Source organism: Physeter macrocephalus, chromosome 12 (assembly GCF_002837175.3).
Source record: "Physeter macrocephalus isolate SW-GA chromosome 12, ASM283717v5, whole genome shotgun sequence".
Taxonomy (NCBI): Eukaryota; Metazoa; Chordata; class Mammalia; order Artiodactyla; family Physeteridae; genus Physeter; species Physeter macrocephalus.
In genome coordinates, this window is record NC_041225.1 from 24,768,271 (window position 1) to 24,787,954 (window position 19,684).

A 19,684-nucleotide genomic window follows, 5' to 3' on the forward strand; every position below is an offset into this window, starting at 1 on the left:
AGATTGCTTTTGCTATTTGGGGTCTTTTGTGTTTCCATACAAATTGTGAAATTTTTTTTTCTAGTTCTGTAAAAAATGCTAGTGGTAGTTTGATAGGGATTGCATTGAATCTGTAGATTGCTTTGGGTAGTAGAGTCATTTTCACAATGTTGATTCTTCCAATCCAAGAACATGGTATATTTCTCCACCTATTTGTATCATCTTTAATTTCTTTCATCAGTGTCTTATAGTTTTCTGCATACAAGTTTTTTGTCTCCTTAGGTAGGTTTATTCCTAGATATTTTATTCTTTTTGTTGCAATGGTAAATGGGAGTGTTTTCTTAATTTCACTCTCAGATTTTTCATCATTAGTGTATAAGAATGCCAGAGATTTCTGTGCATTAATTTTGTATCCTGCTACTTTGCCAAATTCATTGATTAGCTCTAGTAGTTTTCTGGTAGTCTCCTTAGGATTCTCTATGTATAGTATCATGTCATCTGCAAACAGTGACAGCTTTACTTCTTCTTTTCCTATTTGGATTCCTTTTATTTCTTTTTCTTCTCTGATTGCTGTGGCTAGAACTTCCAAAACTATGTTGAATAAGACTGGTGAGAGTGGGCAACCTTGTCTTGTTCCTGATCTTAGTGGAAATGTCAACCAGTATCTTATACTATCCTTTTTTTTTTTTTTTTTAAATAAAGGTTATGTTAGCCTTCTAAAATGAGTTTGGGGAGTTTTTCACTCTGTTTTTTGGAAAAATTTGTTTAAGATTAGAGTTATTCTTCCCTGGAATGATTGGTGGAACTTGCCAGTAAAACCATCTGGGCCTGGAGTTTTCTGAGAAGATTTTGAGTTATTAATTTTCTTTAATGATTATAGGACAATTTGGAGTTGTTTTTTGAGACAGTTTTGAAAAGTTACAATTTTCCAGGAATCTGTTTCATCCAAATTCCCAAATATATTTACTTAAAGATGTTGATAATATTCTTCTAATATATTTTCATTGTCTTCATCATCTGTAATGACATCTACACCTCCTTTCCTGGTACTGGTTATTTGTGCTTGTTTCTCTTCTCCTTGGTCAGCCTCGACAAAGTGTGGTAAGTTTACTTGGTCTTTTCAAATTTTGGCTTTGTCGATCCTATCAATTTTATACTTATTGTTTTTTCCTATTTTATTAATTGCTGCTCTTATATCTGTAATTACTTTTCTTTGGATTTTGATCTAATCTGCTCTGATTTCTCACTGATTCTCAGTCTTATGTATTTAAGATTATAAATTACACTCTAAGTATGGCCTTACCCATACTTACCCTCTAAGTGTGGCTGCATCCCACAAATTTTGATATGTAGTATTGATATTTCCAATTTCAATTAACTTTTATTTTTTTCTTTTATTTTATCCTGAAGAATAGACACTTTTATCACTATGTAGCAACCTTTTCCTCTTGTGAAGCTTCTGTGTTGTCAGACGTCACTTTCTTGTGGAGGCGTGTTCTTCTGTTCCTTCACTCCAGCCTTTGGGTACTCTTGTGCTTTAGATGTGCTTCTGATCAAGCATATGGTTTTCTTTTTTTTTTTTTTTTTTTTTTGCGGTACACGGGCCTCTCACTGTTGTGGCCTCTCCCGTTGCGGAGCGTGGGCTCCGGACGCGCAGGCTCAGCGGCCATGGCTCACGGGCCCAGCCGCTCCGCGGCATGTGGGATCTTCCCAAACCGGGACACGAACCCGTGTCCCCTGCATTGGCAGGCGGACTCTCAACCACTGCGCCACCAGGGAAGCCCTGGTTTTCTTTTTTAAAATCCACTGTGACAATATTTATTTTTTAATTGTGTGCTTAGTCCATTCACAGGTAATATATTTACTGATATTTTAGGTTTAAATTTACCATCTTATTTTGAGTTTTCTGTTTGTCGCAAGTTCCATGTTTCTTTTTCCTTTCTTGCTTGATTTCTATTCTTGTAGTTGTTACCCTAGAAATTACAAACATAATCTCTAACCTAATCAAGGTTTAAGGTTAAATAATATTTGTACTTGTCCTCGATGATACAAATAGACAGTAAAATGGAATTTTGAACAGTTAAACTGTTAACCTCCCCCCCACCCCGCCAACTTACCCTGTCATGTTTTCTCTCTCTTTTTCCTAACCACACATTATTATCATTTTATACAGCCAGTATTTACTACCCTCTTAACCAAAATTTTCTGTTTTACTCTCATACTTGAAATTTTAGTTGGGTATACAATTCTGGGCGGGCATTTATTTTCTTTCCTCCCATTGAAGATACCATTCCACTGTCTCCTGGGTTCTGTTTTTACTGCTGAGAAGGCAGCTGTCAGTCTGTCTTCCCCTTAAGAGTATCCTCCTTATTTTCCTCCAGTGCTTTTTTTTTTTTTTTTTTTTTTTGCGGTACGCGGGCCCTCTCACTGTTGTGGCCTCTCCCGTTGCGGAGCACAGGCTCCGGACGCGCAGGCTCAGCAGCCATGGCTCACTGGCCTAGCCGCTCCGCGGCATGTGGGATCTTCCCGGACCAGGGCACGAACCCGTGTCCCCTGCATTGGCAGGCGGACTCGCAACCACTGTGCCACCAGGGAAGCTCCCTCCAGTGCTTTTAAGATCTTTGTTTTTGTTGTTCTCCAGTTTTACATATATCTAGGGTTTTATTTATTTGTAATTTATCCAGATTGTGATTTGTTTGACTTCTTGAGTCTGAACAGTATCATCAGTTCTTTTAAAAAATCTGAGACATCATCTCTTCAGATGCTGTTTCTGCCCCTTCTGAAACGGTGTTAAAATGTATGTTAGACCCTCTCGTTATGTCTTCTGTGTTTATTAATCTCCCTTCCATAGTTTTATCTTCTTTTTTTCCTTCTCTCTATTGTTTTCTGGATAATTAGTCTGGATTTATCCTCCAGTATACTGATTCTCTCTTTAGCTGTGTCCAATATGCTTTTAAACTAATCCATGAGTTTTTCATTCTGGTTATTATAGTTTTCAAATCTGTACATTCTGTGTGGTTCATATTCATATCTCTAGGATCACTTTTTGTTACTTTACTATTCCCAGCACGTATATTCAAGTTCGCCTTTATTTCTATTTCTTTTGTCTCTATTTTGTAACTATATCTTATAATTCCAGTACATTGCAATTTTGCAGTTATTGTACTGATGTTTGTTTTTTCCTTTGGTTCTTATTCACTGTGCCTTTTCTCCCCTATACGCTTGGTTGTTTTTTTTTATTAGAGTTCTCATGGTCTTTGAAAAGTTATTTGCAGAGATACTCAGAACAGATTTGGATTTGCTTACATTAGGTCCCTCTGCGTGTTAATACTCAGGATCCTAGTTTCATGGCTTGAGGTTCTCAGAATCAGAGGCCATGTGTGAACCCGGGCTGTGGATTCGTGTGAGGGCTGACCCTGTGGCCACAAGTTCTTGAGGCTGGTTCTCCCTCTCTGTTTATTTTCCCAGCTTGATTTAGTGCCAGGGCAACCTTCCCTCAGATCCTTGGGGAGAGGGGAGGAACTGTGGGTTTACTTCTAGCTCATTCCTGCACTGAAGGTGTAGATCTGAGGACCTCAGCCCAGAGTGGGGAGGCAATCTCCTGTGTGGACCTGGACTTTGCTTTCTTCCTTCTTGTCCCACAAATCCTTCAGGAGCAAAGCCCAAGAACCACATTGACAAACTGGCCTCAGGATGAAACTAGCACTGATGCTTTTAGTGCAGGGGCTGGTACACCTTTTCTGTAAAGGCCAGAGAAGTAAATATCTCAAGCTTTGCAGAACCTACGGCCTCTGTCCAAACTACTCTGCTTGTAGCGAAAAAGCAGCCTCAGGCTATGAATAACAAAGGAACGTGGCTGGATTTGGCCCATTTACCAAGCCCGCTCTGGTCCTCTGCTCACCTCCCTGTTTCTACTCTCTTCAGTTTTGATGCGGTTACTTCCTTACCCTTTATGAGTACTTTGAAAAAGGAGGTGGTTTTTGTATTTTAAGCCAGTGTCTTTCATTTCATTGAAGATTGAACCTGCAAGGTACTGGAAACGGAAGCCTAGAGGAAAATACTGTGGAAGAATTTCTAATGTTATTATTATTTATTTAACAAAAAATGTTTAGGGTTTTCATTTATGACAGGCATTATGCAAACCATTCAGACAGAGGAGTATTTATGGGTATTTATAGTTGATCTATTTTAAGTCATTAATAGAAGCTTCTTTGGAAATTTTATGTTAAATATGTACTTACAGATTAAGTTTTGCTGTTTTATTATTTTGGGGATGGCATCACGTTGGGTCACATTTAGACCAGTTTCCCAAGGATGGTGTTCCCAATAGTACATCTGATGTGGTGAAGGTGTGCTGTTGTGTTGTTGTGTGGAGAGCACAGAAGCGTAAGGTCCCGTCTCTGTCCGCAACTGTGTGCCGTCTGCCTGGGGACAACAGGGGCTCTATGAGTTTGAAAGAAGAAGGTGATGATCCTCGAGGACTGGCAGGGCCAGGCTCTCCATTGAATGCACATTTATTAGTACCTCAGCTGCACAGTTACTGCTCCATTTGGGGGCTACAGGGATAAGTGTAAAGGTGTCCAGGGAATTTGATAGAGGATCTGTTTGCTGCTTTTTTCACTTGGAAGCCCAGATTTGCCTGATGAGAATAGTTACGCATAGAAAGTTGAGGTTCACAGGTGGTGATTTAGCATACCAAAATGAAGTGGACCGTTCACAAACTATTGTCTGCAGTGCATCGTGCTGTGAGCTGCACCCTGAAGGGTGAACAGCCTGGAACAGCTGTGGGGGCAGGCGCACCAGGCAGGAAGAGGGTCCAGGCAAGGACTCGTGTGTCGGATGCGACGGGCTTTCCCTTACTTGTAAGTAAATGAGAAAGTCATGCCTGCGTCACCAGTTAGGCGCTTCCATGTGGGTGTGCCCTTCCTCCTTACTACGTTAATGCTTTCCACGCCTCACGATCCGATTTCAGAAGCAGGGAGTCACGGAATTTGACTTAAGTATCTTTTAAGTTGTTGATACTCATGCCTTCTCTCAGCAGAATAATATGCCACGTCCAGTTTGGTTGCAATTAGACGCCTACCCTCCTCCAGCAGCCTGGCAAGTATGGGAAGCCGTGCCAGAAGGGCTCCAGCGTGTGAATGTGTGTGAGAGGGAATTAGTGTACGTTCAGTGTTGTTTGTATAAAATGGTTTAAAGCACAGGTTGTTCTGATGGTTTCAAAGTACTGCCTTTTTACCTGCACGTTTGCATGTTGTTTTAGTACTTAAGTTATCTGTTTAGCGTAGATGGCAACTGTTCACTGGTGAAAATACAGATCTCAAACTTTAGATTTATGCATATACCTTATTAAGGTGTCATGAATATACTGTGTTAAATATTTAATTATTTTTTCAGCTACCAACCAATTGTTGACTACATCGACGCTCAGTTTGAGGCCTATCTCCAAGAAGAGCTGAAAATCAAACGCTCCCTCTTTAACTACCACGACTCTCGCATCCACGTGTGCCTCTACTTCATCTCCCCGACAGGCCACTCTCTGAAGACACTGGATCTCTTGACCATGAAGAGCCTGGACAGCAAGGTGGGTTTGGAAAAGGACCAACCATCGTGCTTCAGTTCATTTTAATAGTTCCAAGTTCACTTACTTGGAACTATTAAAATACCTTTATGATATGTACATATGTCATAACTCTTATTCTGTGCATTTTAAAAACATTTGATAATTTTCAATTTTAGGATATTTTCCAGAGAAATTCAGTTTGGGAGATGAGATGCAAAGAAAAAGCATTAACATAAAATTTTAGTCCTTTTTTAGTGATTAAATTGCATGCCAGAATATGGGTATTCATTTTCATTTAACTATAGAATTTATTTGACACTAACTTTACTGTATGACACTATTGAGAAGCAGCTCACTAATGAAGATCAAGGTCTAAAGTCTCACCACATATTACAGTAAATTACATTTTTATTTCAACCGTATCCAGAAAACCTGTTTTTGAATTTCTGAGCCAGTGAGCTATGTATAAATTCAGGGAGCTGTAAAAAATAGTATCCACAAATTAACTCACTTCAGATTTTTTTTATTTGTTTAAAAGATAGTTAAAGACTGCTGTCTTACACTAAAAAAGTCTCCAGGGTTCTCCTGTGACCTCTAATAGTGTGAGGAATGCAGCTCCGTTACCTGGCTGAGCATTTCGTGAGCTAGGACTGGGAAAGCAAGGGCATCTGGCCACTGCTGCTTTCTGTACGGAAGTCGGTGTGGAAGGCACGCGGGCCAGCGGGTGCAGCGTCGGTGCAGAGACGGGCTGGCTTCTGACCAGCACCGCAGTCCCCAGGCTGTGACGGGCCTGGAGGAAGCTCATGTGAGAGTCTGTTCACCTGATCGGATGTTCTAACCATTTAGCCGGTTGTTTTCATAGTTGAGTCTGATACAGGAATCCCATCTTATTCAAGGGACGCAAACGCAAGAGCGCATAGCTCTGTCTCAGGCTGCGCTTGTCTGGTGGCAGCAGAGGTGCCTGCAGTACTCGCTCTGCCACCTCATCGCCCCTTTTTCCTGGCAGGTTTCTACCCTCCGAGCGTCCGTCTCCCTGCCTCCCAAACCAGAACCAGGAGAGTATCTACCTCGAAGGCAGGTGTGAGGGTGGACTAAATCGACAGTGTGTCCTGTTCTTACTGCAGGGCTCCGCGGCTCCCTCCACGTGGAGAGTTACCTCCTGTGCGGGTGGTGACGCGTCCCCCGCTACTGGGGCCACTGTCGTGGCTGGGCCGGCCCTCTTGGTTCTTAGGGTCCCAGGATGCACATCAGCAACTAGCATCAGGGGACTCCGAGGAGCAAGGGTGGTCCCTGCGGGTCCTGAGGGCGCACAGCACACTCAAGGCCACACGCTGGGGTGGGAGCGGGGAGGGAGGGAGGGAGGGAGGGATCGTGAACCTGGGCTCAGCCTTTATCAGGGTCTGAGGGTGAGGCACCTGGGGTTTCACAGGTTCCCCCTTTGGTGGTGACTTTAAAGCACTAGCGTGGGAATTGGGGCTGGGGAGGGAGAGGCAGGTTGCTCCAGGCTCAGCCATCGAGGCTTTCTGAAAGGGGGTCCTCCAGGCAGGGCTGCCCGGTTCCTTACCTGATGGTAGCCAGTAGCTATGTCCGCAGCTGCAGTGGGTTTACTCGAACGGATGTCTTTGAAATAGATGCCTCAGCAAAGGTCAGCTTCAGGCGCATATGCTACAATCAAAAAGCTTAACGTCAGGTATGTACACTGGCCTGCTTCTGCTATTAATAGTGGAATCAATTAGAAGTTACTAACTTGGCATAATTTATTGAATATCTATGTATCAATATTATATGATACCAAAATCAAGAACTTGGCATCAAATTTTTATATACTTTGACTAATTCATCTTCAAAGCTGTTTACCCACAATTGCTGAAAAGTTTATTTCATGGATAGTTGGAAAAATCTTTACCTCCTTTGGAATGTATTTGAGACCAATAAATCCAAATATACACAGTAAATCGGTGTAAAATTGGAGAAGAAAAATACATTTAAGAATAGAAAAGGAATTATGATATTTAGTTTTCACTTTCATTCTGAAAATTACATTGATAGCTCACTCTCTTGACACACATGACTACTTAGCCTGAAGTCTTTCACTAAAAACAAACTAATAACCCAAAAAACCTACAAACCCCTGAATTTGTGGAGATATCACTCTTTGGTGGGGACATTAATCATACAGAACTAGCGTCGCAGGTCAGTCGGTCTTCAGGACCCCACATCTCTTCCTCCCGGGCCAGTGATAGGACTTTTAAATAATGCTGAGAAAGGGGGACTTCCCTGGTGGCACAGTGGTTAAGAATCCGCCTGCCAATGCAGGGGACATGGGTTCGATCCCTGATACGGGAAGATCCCACATGCCGTGGAGCAACTACGCTCATGTGCCACAACTACGGAGCCTGCGTTCTAGAGCCCCGCGAGCCACAGCTGCTGAGCCCATGTGCCACAACTCCTGAAGCCCATGCACCACAACTCCTGAAGCCCATGCGCCTAGAGCCCGTGCTCCACAACAAGAGAAGCCACTGCAATGAGAAGCCCGCGCACCGCAACAAAGAGCAGCCCCCACTCGGCGCAACTAGAGAAAGCCCGCGTGCAGCAATTAAGACCCAATGCAGCCAAAAATAAAGTAAAATAATTTAAAAAAAATAATGCTGAGAAAGCTATTCCTTTGCGTCGTGAACGTTTTTAGCTGGTATTCGTAAAATCTCCTTTCATCATCTGAGTAAGAGTCTGACAGTGGGGTGCATGCAGGCCAGATGAAGTCACTGGGAGGGGCCAGCTTAAATGAGAGGCAGAAGGAGGCCCCTGGCCTGTCCCCGAGGCCTGCTGGGGTCAGTCACCTGATTACTTAGTGCTTAGGGTATTAGGAAGTAAAAGACTCTTAATGAATTACGCAGCTGATTTTAGCTCACGCTTACATTTTATTTATTTTGTGTATGATGAAATTATCAGAGACTGAGAGAAGAAAATGTGAGATTTCTAAACCTGAATTCAGATGAAAGATGAACTTTATAAGAGCTGTGCTTTATTTATGTATGTACGGATGGATGGATGGATGGATGGTTGCTGCGCGCGGGCTTTCTCTAGTAGCGGCAAGCGGGGGCTACTCTTCGTTGCCCTGTGCGGGCTTTTCACTGCGGTGGCTTCTCTTGTTGTGGAGCATGGGATCTAGGCACGCGGGCTTCAGTAGCTGTGGCTTGCGGGCTCTAGAGCGCAGGCTCAGTAGTTGTGGCGCACAGGCTTAGTTGCTCCGCGGCATGTGGGATCTTCCCGGACCAGGGCTCGAACCCGTGTCCCCTGCACTGGCAGGCGGATTCTTAACCACTGTTGTCACCAGGGAAGTGCCAGAGCTCTGCTTTTTAAAAGCAGTTATTGTAACGCCAGCATTTGTAGGAGTGGTTGTATATGAGTATCTGGTAAAAATGAAGCCAATGATTCTACGTCAGGAGTCGGCAAGCTTTTCCTGTGAAGGGCCAGGTAGTAAGTACTTCAGGCTTCGCAGGTCATGGGCCTCTGATACAACTACTCACTTCTGCTATTATAGAATGAAAGTGGCCATAGGAAATATGTAATGTGTAATGAATGGGCCTAGCTGTGTTCCAGTAACTCTTCATTTATGTAAAGAGGCAGTCAGTGGACTGTAGTTTGCTCATCCTCTGATCTAGGTCAAGGAAATTTGTCAGGGACTGAGTGGTTTTGAATGCAAAAACTTCAGGATTAAAAAATAAATCCTCAATCATGAGATTTTGTTTCTCTTTATTCTTAATAGGTGAACATTATACCAGTGATTGCCAAAGCAGATGCAATTTCTAAAACTGAATTACAGAAGTTTAAGGTCAAGCTCATGAGTGAATTGGTCAGCAATGGTGTTCAGATATACCAGTTCCCAACAGATGATGAAACTATTGCTAAAATCAATGCGTCAATGAATGTAAGCTCTTAACTGAATATTATTTGTTTTACATATAAAAAAAGTGATTTTTAAGTAAGTAACACTGCTACTAATGTATTTTCACTTCTGTCTTCCAAAACAAGGTGAATTTTGAAAGAGTCCAGTATAGGGAAATGTTTTATTTTCTAGAGTTGGAAAAGTATAATGAGGATATATTTTTGAGCATTTTTCTTTCCTCCCTACTCTTCACCTAAATGAAGTGATACATCTGTGAGACTGGGATCCATCTTTTGTGGAACCATATTTAATTGCCTTAGAAAGATTCCTTCCTGTCCTGTCTTTAAGAACATGAGAAGATGTTACGGCCTCCCTCAGAATGCTTTAGGATCTTAAAATCTTTAAGGAGAGCTTTCTAATCTGGTACTGAAGCTCATTCTCCCTTACAGGGTCACAGGTACATATGAAATATTCACATAACTTTTTTATATTTTAATATAGAATATATTTAGTATATTTTAATTATACATAACTTAATATGGTTGAGGATGACTAAGTTCTTTGTGTTACTTGAGGCTACCAAATTTCTTAAGTACTTGGTTATATTTTGACGGATCATGGGTTTTGCAGTCAGACTTTACCATGTGTTCTTGTGGGAATTATTAACTTCCCTGAGACTGTTAACTTATCTATGAAATTGGGTTAATAATACCTGTCTTAAGGGTTGTTGTGAGGATACAGCTTTGTTCACTGCCTGACACAGTGACATTCAGTACCTGTTTGTTCCATTTCTCCCCTTTCGCTTTTCTGATTTCTTCATACTTTGTTCATATTAAGATACTTAAATATATAGAAAGCTGAGTAATGTAAAGGAAGTGATATTAATTCCTGTGTGTTAAATTGTCTTTATATCTAATTTTGTTTTTTGTGCCCACCTGTAATCAGTTTTCAGAGGGATGCAATTGACTAAATATTGTCAATTATTAAATATTAAACATAATACTGTTTACATTAGACTTTTCCCCTAAATTAATCCTCAGCTTCAGACAGCACAGTCTACTCACTGCCATTAAATCCAGCTATTGTATCTTTGTTCAAAATCTTCTCCTTACTATGCTAGTTCTTCCTATTCTGCTTGATCCGTCTCCAGTTCGGGTTGTGTCTTCCTGCCCAAAGAGACCTCTCCCTCCTCTAAATTTCTATAACATTTGTATTTAGCATTAGTTTGGGACTTAAATATTATTTTATGTTAGTGTTATATATGTAGATATACACTATATTTTTTATATATATATATATACACACTTCGGTTATATGGGGTGTGTGTGTGTGTGTGTGTGTGAGATTTCCTCAACGTTATCTTTGTCTTTTAGGACCAAGATAATAATGAGGGAAATGATACCTGGGCTAGAATTCTGTTTTTGTATTCTTGCAGCAAAATAGGAATACGTGTGGGGCATGCTCAGTAAATAATTCTCTCTCCAGGGCCTGAAGATGACTCTGTAGAACAGTTGGCATACACGTGAACAGTTGTGAACACATGTTCACAGGGCACGTTTTAAAAGCTGAGGCACAGCAGATCATTTGGCTTTAACACATTAGTTTTTAGTAAATTTCCTCTTCTCTGTTTTTACTGGTATGAGATGTGATTGACGTCCTGGCTCCTTTCCAGGGACACTTGCCGTTTGCTGTGGTAGGAAGCATGGATGAGGTGAAAGTTGGAAATAAGATGGTCAAAGCTCGCCAGTACCCTTGGGGCATCGTACAAGGTAAAGGAGATAAACGAGGGTATGTGCGCTGCCTGACAGCCTGAAAGTTGCATTTAATGCCTTCTAGGAAGTGATGCTGATTTGGGGTTATGATTGGCTGTCAGAAGGGTTGGCTCTGCTCTGTTTTAGCCACGTCTGCAGAGGCCAGGCACAGCCTCCCTACTTCCTGTCTTAGATCACGTTACCTGCCCAGGTGCACCAGGACGTTCAGAAGGCGGGAAGCACTGGTCGGGTACTTTAAACAAAATTTGAGTGTAAATAGTATTGTTTAAACATAGTACGTAAACTAAGTACTAGATAATTCTGGGACACAATAAACCACTTTGTAAATTTATATATTTTTACTCATCAAAGTATTGTCAACTATTTCTCAAACAAACCAGTCAGCCAACTAAAAATTTTTAGCATTTATCTAACTGTATAATGAGTAAGTTATTAGGACTGTCTGGCTCATTCATTCATGATGCCAACTAATGGGGACTCGGTTACCCCTGCTGGTACTGGTTTCCCAGTGCTGCTTTTTTTAAATTGACAAATTTTGTAATTAGTGGAAAATATTGACAAAACTTAACATTTTTAATGTATAGAAAATATAAAGGTAATAATTGTACTTAAAACTATTGGTCACAGTAACATATGTGACTCAGGATCACAAACGCGGCATATTGTGTGACAAGAATTTGATGTTTACAGCAGGCACAGATGGTGTTCTCGAGTGTGCAGAATTTACCACCTTGAAGTTTTAGTGAAAAAATACTACATACTCTTTTCAGGCGGTATGTGAAATGTCCTGAGGATTGGTTTATAAACTGCTAACAAAATATTAGTGAAATGATTGGAGCATATGGTACAGAATAGAATGTATTTCTTTCCTATTTCCTGTTTATCCTTGGCTACTAAATTTAAGCAAACCTCTGTTAATCAATATCGCCTATAATTCGGTGTGTGTAATACAAGAATTGCTTCCTTGGTCACTTGTATGAAACAGCCGTAGCTGTTCATCAGACTGATCATTTCGCCGTTTGGGTTATTTCAGATGTGTTTTCACTTACTCGTCCGTTCAACAAATACTAATTATATGTCAGGATTAAAAATCGGTGTTGCTGTTTTCTGTTTTCCGGCTAGTGGAAAATGAAAACCACTGCGACTTTGTCAAGCTCCGGGAGATGCTCATTTGTACGAACATGGAGGATCTGCGAGACGAGACGCACACGAGGCACTACGAGCTGTACCGGCGCCGCAAGCTGGAGGAGACGGGCCTCACAGACACGGGCCCAGAGAACAAGCCGCTCAGGTGAGCAGCCAGGGAGGGAGGTGGGGTGGGCCTCTCCGTCTGCCCAGGATGACGGAGACTCTCCCACATCATGAGGCAGAGCCACCTGCTACAATTAACGACTGCTTTCCATGCTGCTCCCGGAGGTCTCTGTCCTTATGCGACTCAGGGAGTTCGAGTAGAAGGGAGGACATAGGGCAGAAACCCAGGATTTCAGCATCTGGTGAAGTGAGTAACCAAAGGAAAAATCTCTCATTATTTGGTTTTATTTTTGTATTTATGCGAAGATGAAAGTGTACTGATTATTATTTTAAAAACCTGGACTCTGAATCATATTAAATAAACTACAAAGCTGTAGTTTTTTATCCTGATGAAAGTTTTGGAATGACTAAACTTAGGAAAATATCGTGTAAAGGAAGCATGAAAGTTCTTGTCGGGAGTCAGAGATTAGACTGAAAATATTACCATAAAGTTACAGGAATCGTAACTTGCTCGGTGGTTAGAGCGTGAAGCGTTGTTATAAACTTGCTTGGTAATTTTATATGCTGCTACCTTCCCGAGGTGTTTGTTTCTTTGTTTGTTTGTTTTCATTAAAATATGTAAAGGTGGAACTCTAATCCTTAACAGACTAAATCAGATCTGTTTCGATGTCACATTCCCAAACGATTTTGTTCAGGACCAACACTGTTCTAAATCTGTTACGGGACCAAGGGTTCCTCCGCGTTTCATTACTGATGTTCCGGCCGTTCCCTGGGGTCCGCGTCTGCACCAAACACCACAGGAGGGGGGAGCGCTGGGTCCAGCTGCCACTGCACGTGGCCTTCAGGAAGGTTTAATAATAGATGAGGCTCAACTTTAAAGTTTTTCCACTCTACAGATTAATGAGTGTTTTAGCTCTGGTAGCGTAATGCATTAAGAATTCTAGGTACTTCACCCTCCTCACCAATTTTGGGCGTGCTGTGCTTCTAGTTACGGGCCAGCTCTGGTAAAGCGATGATTTTCTCTGCTGAAGGGAAAGCATCTAGCATTGGCGTCCCTTCGTGTTTCCCAGGAGGCTTCACTTCTCGCTCTTTCAAGTCTGTGGGTGGTGAGGGATCCCCACGTGCCTGAAGGAGACGCGGATCCTGAGCGACAGCGGGCGGGGCAGCCTTGCGTGCTGGAGGAGAGGGATTCAGGTGCCTGGTGGATCAGTCATCAGTCACCTGTGGGCGACTCAGAAAAGCAGGTTCACAGTTTCCGGGTATGGAGCCAAAGAATCCCATTTGAATGAAAATTCCCACTCAGCCCTTAAGCAGACACTTCCTGCTGGTCACTGGCTGAGTGTGCACCGTGGGTGCAGGGAGGAAGATGCTCTTGCCCTGTGTGGTGAACCGGGGCTGGGAGAGTGAGGAGGCCCGGGCAGGAGGCTGCTGTGGGTATCCAAGTACGAGCAGACAGAGGCCTGTGCTGGCGTGGCAGTGGTGGAGGTGGTGAGAAGCATGCTCACCACATGGGACTGGAAGGTGACGTCAACAGGACTCTTTGATGGTCTGGATATGGACGTAAAGAAAAGAGGAATCCAGGGTGGTGGCTCCAGTTACTGTTTTCCACCTGAGAAACCGGGTGAACGGTGGTGATGTTTATTGTTATGAGCAAGACTGGGGAAGGGGTAGATTTCCTGGTGGATTAGTAATTGAGAAGTTTGGGACATGTTACATTTAAGTTGATTATTAAATATTCAGGTGAAGACTTAGAGTAGGTTATTTCATAAATGAATCTGGAGCTTGGGGAGAAGGGAAGGCTGAGATGATACTTTGGAGGCAACAGTGAATAATACTGCATCTCGTGTTTGCAGTGCTCTAGGCTAAGTGCTGGTGAGGTAGTACTGAATGAGACTATATAGTCCTGGCTGTCATGGGGTTTACATTCCCACGGGGAGGGAGGCCAAAACCAAACAACTAATTGCACAATGAATTATGGTTGTGAAATGTGGACGAAAGGAGAGGTGGTGTATCATGGGGGGAGGGCATCTGGATTTAATCTGGAAAATTAGGGAAGACTTCCTTGAGGCACTTATTGTTCTGAGCTTTTACTACCTGGGGAAAACAGAGGAGACATATGCAGAGACCTGGAAGGCAGAGAGAGAAAGGCATCTTTTAAGTCTCTGCAGGAAGATTGGAGGAGCAAGGCAGCCTGGTGGGGATTTGGTCTTTGTCCTCAGGGAAAGGCACAAGCTTGAAGCAGGATACGGATAACCGTATTTGCATTTAAAAGATCACTCTTGGCTGCAGTGTGAGGGAGGGGTCAGAGGGTGTGCAGAGGTGCTGAGGAGCTAAGTACCAGCAGCAAGGACAGAACTGGACGTGTCTGAGAGACATCTAGAAGATAAAAGTGAAAGAACTTAGTGACTGTTCAGATATAATGAGGTAAAGGAGCAGAAGATGCCAAAAGAAGACTTCTGCTGGCCTGGATCAGTGGTTTCTTCAGCTCGGCAGGTAGCTGTACCCTTCATGAGGGAGTGTCTCTGGAGGACCACTGGCTGTTCTGTGGGGCAGGATGGAGATCGTTAGCTCAGTTGGGACCTGGGGACTTAGGGTGTCTTCTGAAACATCCAAGTGACAGTGTCACATAGGCACTCTGGCTGTTTATCTGGAGCTCAGAGGAGAGAGGAGAGGGCTGGGCCCAAGGGATGAACTTCAGAGTCACAGGCACTAAGAGGTGGTTAATTGAATACTGCGTATGGGTGAGATGCCTGGAGAGAGAAGTACATTTGGAAAGAAAGGTGCCTTGGAAACAGCCTTGAGTCCGTTGAATGTGTGTCAGCAGGAGAAGCAGACAGAAGCGGTTGAGAAGCCTAGGGTAGAGGAAGGAGGAAACCAGCAGGTTCATGTCTCGGAAGCCAAGTGAAGAGGGTCTCAGGAAGGAAGGGAGAGGTGGCCGTGTTGAAGGCGAGAGGGCTTTGCTGTGCAAGTACGGCAGTGATACAGTCCAGTTGCTCCCTTGACCGTTCTTTGACATAACGAGGAGCACGCCACCCGAGTCAAAAACGACAGCACAGGCCAGGGCTTGCAGATTTGAAGGGAGAAAACCCGTTTCATTCATGAACAAACCACTTCCAGCCTTCCTTCCAGGAAGGGGGATGTCCAGCGGGCCCAGCTTAGGACATGTGCCCGTGTTCTGGCTGGGGGGGTGTGAGCCTGACTGCCTGTCCCACCAGAATGCATCCCGTGGGAAGAAGCAGCTCTCCAAAGGTAACCAGAATAATAACACAAGAGGAGAGAGAGATGGTGGGCGGGCACTCAGAACAGCCGTGTTTTAGCATTTCTTCAGTTTGGGGAGCGTCTGCCCACTGGACAGGTGAAGAATGGAAATCTGGGAAAGGAGGCTCTTCAGTGGAGGCCAGGTTACAGAGCGGGCAGGAGCAGTGGCTGCAGGTGGCTTGCAGAGGACAAGCGAGAAGGACGGGGGCTCCGGCTCAGTGTGAGGGCGGCCCTGCCCCTTGCCCAGGGGCTGGTGCTCCTCTGCTCTTCCCAGGCCTGCAGTCCTGCTGAGATGGGATTCCTTGGGTCAGGCACAGCAGAATCTCTCTCCTCTTGGTGCTTTCTCATTAGTGAATAAATTATTTGATAAAATTCCTGCAGTTCTTTATAGCCTGAGGTCTAGGAAGGTTTTCACCAGTGTGGTTTTAAGAACTTGTATTCTGTTTTCTTAGGAATCTTCCCATTTAATTTGGGATGTGTACGACAGTAGTCACTGTGATTTGGCTGGCATGTAAAATCTGTCCCTCAGTATTGTATCTATCAATAAGAACAGTTAGTTACATGAGCCCGTTAGGCTGCGCTCTGCTCATTACGGCCCGGCCTTTCTCTCTGCAGCCCCGCAGTGTCTCCATCTCTGTCTCACTTGAACGGTTGTGCTGAGTCATGGTTTGTGTCCCCGTGTACCCACACCGATCTCGTGCTTGTCATGAGGTCCAGGGGGTTGGCATTATGTGTACCCCTGTAGTCTTAATTAACTGATGTTGAATTATTTAAACTACATGAAACATGCTTTTGTAAACCTCAAATCCCCAAGTTATTTTAGATGAACAAAACCAGTCTCGTTTACCATCATTGAAGTGCTCTGGGCCCTAAGAGTCTGGACGGGAGATTTGTGTGGTATTTTAGAGTTTCTCAAGCGTTTGGCGTAATTTTTTGCGTCATAAACTTTGTGTCTTTCTGCACTGGGTCCGTGGTGGACGCTCCTCAGGCCTGCGAGAGCTGCACCTGGAGCTCAGGCAGGTCCTGAGTGAGGGGACGCAGCGGTTTTCCCGATGGGCACGAGCGGTCCAGGATGCACTTTCTTCCTCCGTCATCTTCAGCTCCGCCTTCAATCAGTGACGTCTGCAGCTAGGGCAGGTGCTGCATTAAATGTCACGGCAGCGGGAGGGCTCTTTTTCATTCTCAGATCCATGGCAGTCAACAGTGGTTGTATTCGGTTCACAGCCACTCCTTGCAGGCCCTCCCAGAGCTTCATTACCACCTTCTGAAAGACAGTGCGGTCTCTTTCCTTGCAGTTGGCTCTGTACGTTTACCTGTCACAGTGGGCGTCTGTGTGATGGATGCAAGACACGCGGGAGCAGTGTTTCCTCTTTACCCTTTGCCGAGGCATCGCCGTAGGCAGGATTTATGCTGGTCAGGAGCACAGGCTTTGGAGCGCATCTGATCAAGTTCCAGCCCCAGCTTTGTACTTGCTAACTCTGTCCCTTTGTGCAGGCGGCTACCTCTCCGAGTGTCGTCTTCTTACCTGAAGGACAGTGTTAGTGCTTGTTCTTCATGGCACTGCGGGAATTAGTGAGTCCAGACCAGTCCCTGCTGGTAGCAGCTATTCCCCAAGTGTTTGGTCTTTTCTCTTTGCCAGGTGGCTTGATTTTCCTCCTGAACAACTCAAGTGCTTGTGTAAGTAAACTAGTGAGGACTTTTTAAAACTTTGATTTGACATGATTTAAATGCATTATTTAAACTAAGTTTGCCACTAAAGGCTATCAGTCCAGTGTAGGACCAGTGAAATGTGGGCAAAGGTGGCCTGATCGATTTAGAGGCTCCTTTAAAATAAGACCAAAACAAACACAGAAAAACAAAAAACCTTATAAAGAGGAAAATGCCTGGAGATTAGAGGCATTTATGTGGTTATCCAGGGCATTCTGTACATCTATGAACTTTGCTCTTAAAGACAACGTGTAGGATCGTTCCTCCTTGGAGTACATGCTCTGGGTACCACGCACTCATGCTCAGCTCTAAGTGCTATGGGGTAACATTTCTTCCTCTGTTTTTCCTTAAATGTAGACAGTTCTAGCCATGAAAGGTTTCTCCAGTTATAAGATTAGTAAAATTCCTGAATTTCATCGCATTTTAAATCTATTTAGCTATATTTTTATAAGTAATAGAAATTTCTAACTGTGATACAGCTGGAAAGTGAACCTGTGTTCCCTGTTAAACCTTGGGGATATTCTCCAAGTGAGCTGAAATGGAAGGGCCCTGCATTGCCGGATATAGGTCTGTGGTTCTCCTGAAATGCCACAAGTAAGACAGGCGGGCACTGGCCGTGGAGTTCCAGGACAGTCCCTGCTCTGCTTGGTTAAACTGGGTCTACTTCCCTGCAGTTTCTGTCATTAGATGAACATTTATGAAGAAACTGAAACATCTGGAGGGCTCTATTGGATAGCTGGGTTACAGAGATGCTGAGCTGTTCGGAGAGAGAGGCAGGTGGGGTGTAAATGCCAGGAAGAGGTATAAACAAAGAGCCATGGAAGTGCTTGGGAGGGAACAGTGGATTCCAGGTGGGGAGACTGGAGAAGCGGGGGACAGGACTAGTGGGGGTAGCGGGAGGGCTGGGAAGTGGGCAGTGGCTGGAGCATGAAACATGTGGCACGTCTTAGGAACAATGGTTAGGTTGGTACAGCTGAAACCTTAGGGGGATTGGGTCTGTTGGGCCAGATCGTGAAGTTTCTGAAGTGCTGCTATCCTGCAGATAATATAACTAATGCAGAGGAAAAAGATAAGGAGATCTCTGTTTTTGGTGGAAAAATCTTAGGAGTGGCAGGAAGAACAAAATGAAAGAAAGAGGAACTAAAAGCCTAGAGCTCAGCTGGGAGATTATTCCAGTAGCGAAGGCAGAAAAGCACGAAGATCAAGTTGGGCTGAACACGGTGTCTGTAGAAATCAAAACAAGACGGGACTGAAGTGATGTCGGGGTCTCAGGCTGAGCTCCCAGAGCCTGGTGATCGGACATGGCAATGGGGGGAGGGGAGGGGAGGAAGCAACAGAGGTGGAAGGAGGAAGCCATCTGGGGTGAGATGAGCACCTCTGGGAGCGCTGGCCCAGCGGGGACCGCAGACAGACCGCGCTCCCTGGAGCCACACGCGCTGTGACGGTCACGGGGCCTAACCCGGACGTCCGAGCGTTCGCAGGTTTGTGATGTAATCTGGCTAACATGAGAGCAGACAGACCCGCGCTCCCTGGAGCCACACGCGCTGTGACGGTCACGGGGCCTAACCCGGACGTCCGAGCGTTTGCAGGTTTGTGATGTAATCTGGCTAACATGAGAGTACCACAAATAATTTTTCAGTCTTCAGGAGACCTACGAAGCCAAAAGACACGAATTTTATGGTGAACGTCAGAGGAAGGAGGAAGAAATGAAGCAGCTGTTTGTGCAGCGTGTGAAGGAGAAAGAAGCCGTGTTGAAAGAAGCTGAGAGAGAGGCAAGTGCGCTGGTTTGCTGGGATGTGCACTTATTTGGGGTGTCCTGGTAACCTGGGGATAATTATCTCAATAATTCGGAGATGGTTTTGAAAACTAGTTGTTCCTTAAAAAGTAGCTATTGTATTTTAACACATACTCTTTGGATGCAGACTTCCCAAAAAAAGCACAGGCTGGAAACAAAAATTTTTGCCTTTTTGAAAAAGGTGTCTTCCATTAGAAGTGGTTTATCGAGGACTTGTAAAGGACTAGGTTACTAAGAAGCGTTTTAAATACCTTAACCAGGAGCCAGAAGTGTTTTCGCTGTGGCTTGATAAAGCCTTTTCTGAGAGTTTTGAGTCCTTGGGATTGTTGTTTGAAGTAGGTGACTCTGAAAGCTGTTAACTAGCCTTCGAGTTTGAAGTCAGGCTTCCTGGAGGTGGGTGGTCTGGGTGGTCTGGGCAGCCTCGGCGCAAAACCGTCTGCAGTGAGTTTGGTTTGCTTCTGGTTCTCCAAGGA

At 44.1% G+C, this 19,684-nt stretch overlaps 1 protein-coding gene across 12 annotated transcripts in view; it reads left to right on the top strand.

Annotated features, from left to right (window-relative positions):
* SEPTIN10 (septin 10) overlaps nt 1-19,684 on the top strand; it is a 58,395-nt gene that overhangs the window by 30,643 nt on the left and 8,068 nt on the right. For 6 of the 12 annotated variants that reach the window (XM_028497163.2, XM_024116574.3, XM_024116576.3 and 3 more), the window contains 5 exons: nt 5,377-5,563; nt 9,309-9,470; nt 11,101-11,197; nt 12,323-12,491; nt 19,056-19,188. In XM_028497163.2, the coding sequence (XP_028352964.1) occupies nt 5,543-5,563; nt 9,309-9,470; nt 11,101-11,197; nt 12,323-12,491; nt 19,056-19,188 (582 nt within the window). In that variant the 5' untranslated portion in view covers nt 5,377-5,542. Of the gene's footprint in view, nt 1-5,017; nt 5,084-5,117; nt 5,143-5,376; nt 5,564-9,308; nt 9,471-11,100; nt 11,198-12,322; nt 12,492-19,055; nt 19,189-19,684 lie in introns of those variants that run through there. The other 6 variants (XM_028497158.2, XM_028497160.2, XM_028497159.2 and 3 more) reach the window with 4 other exon arrangements.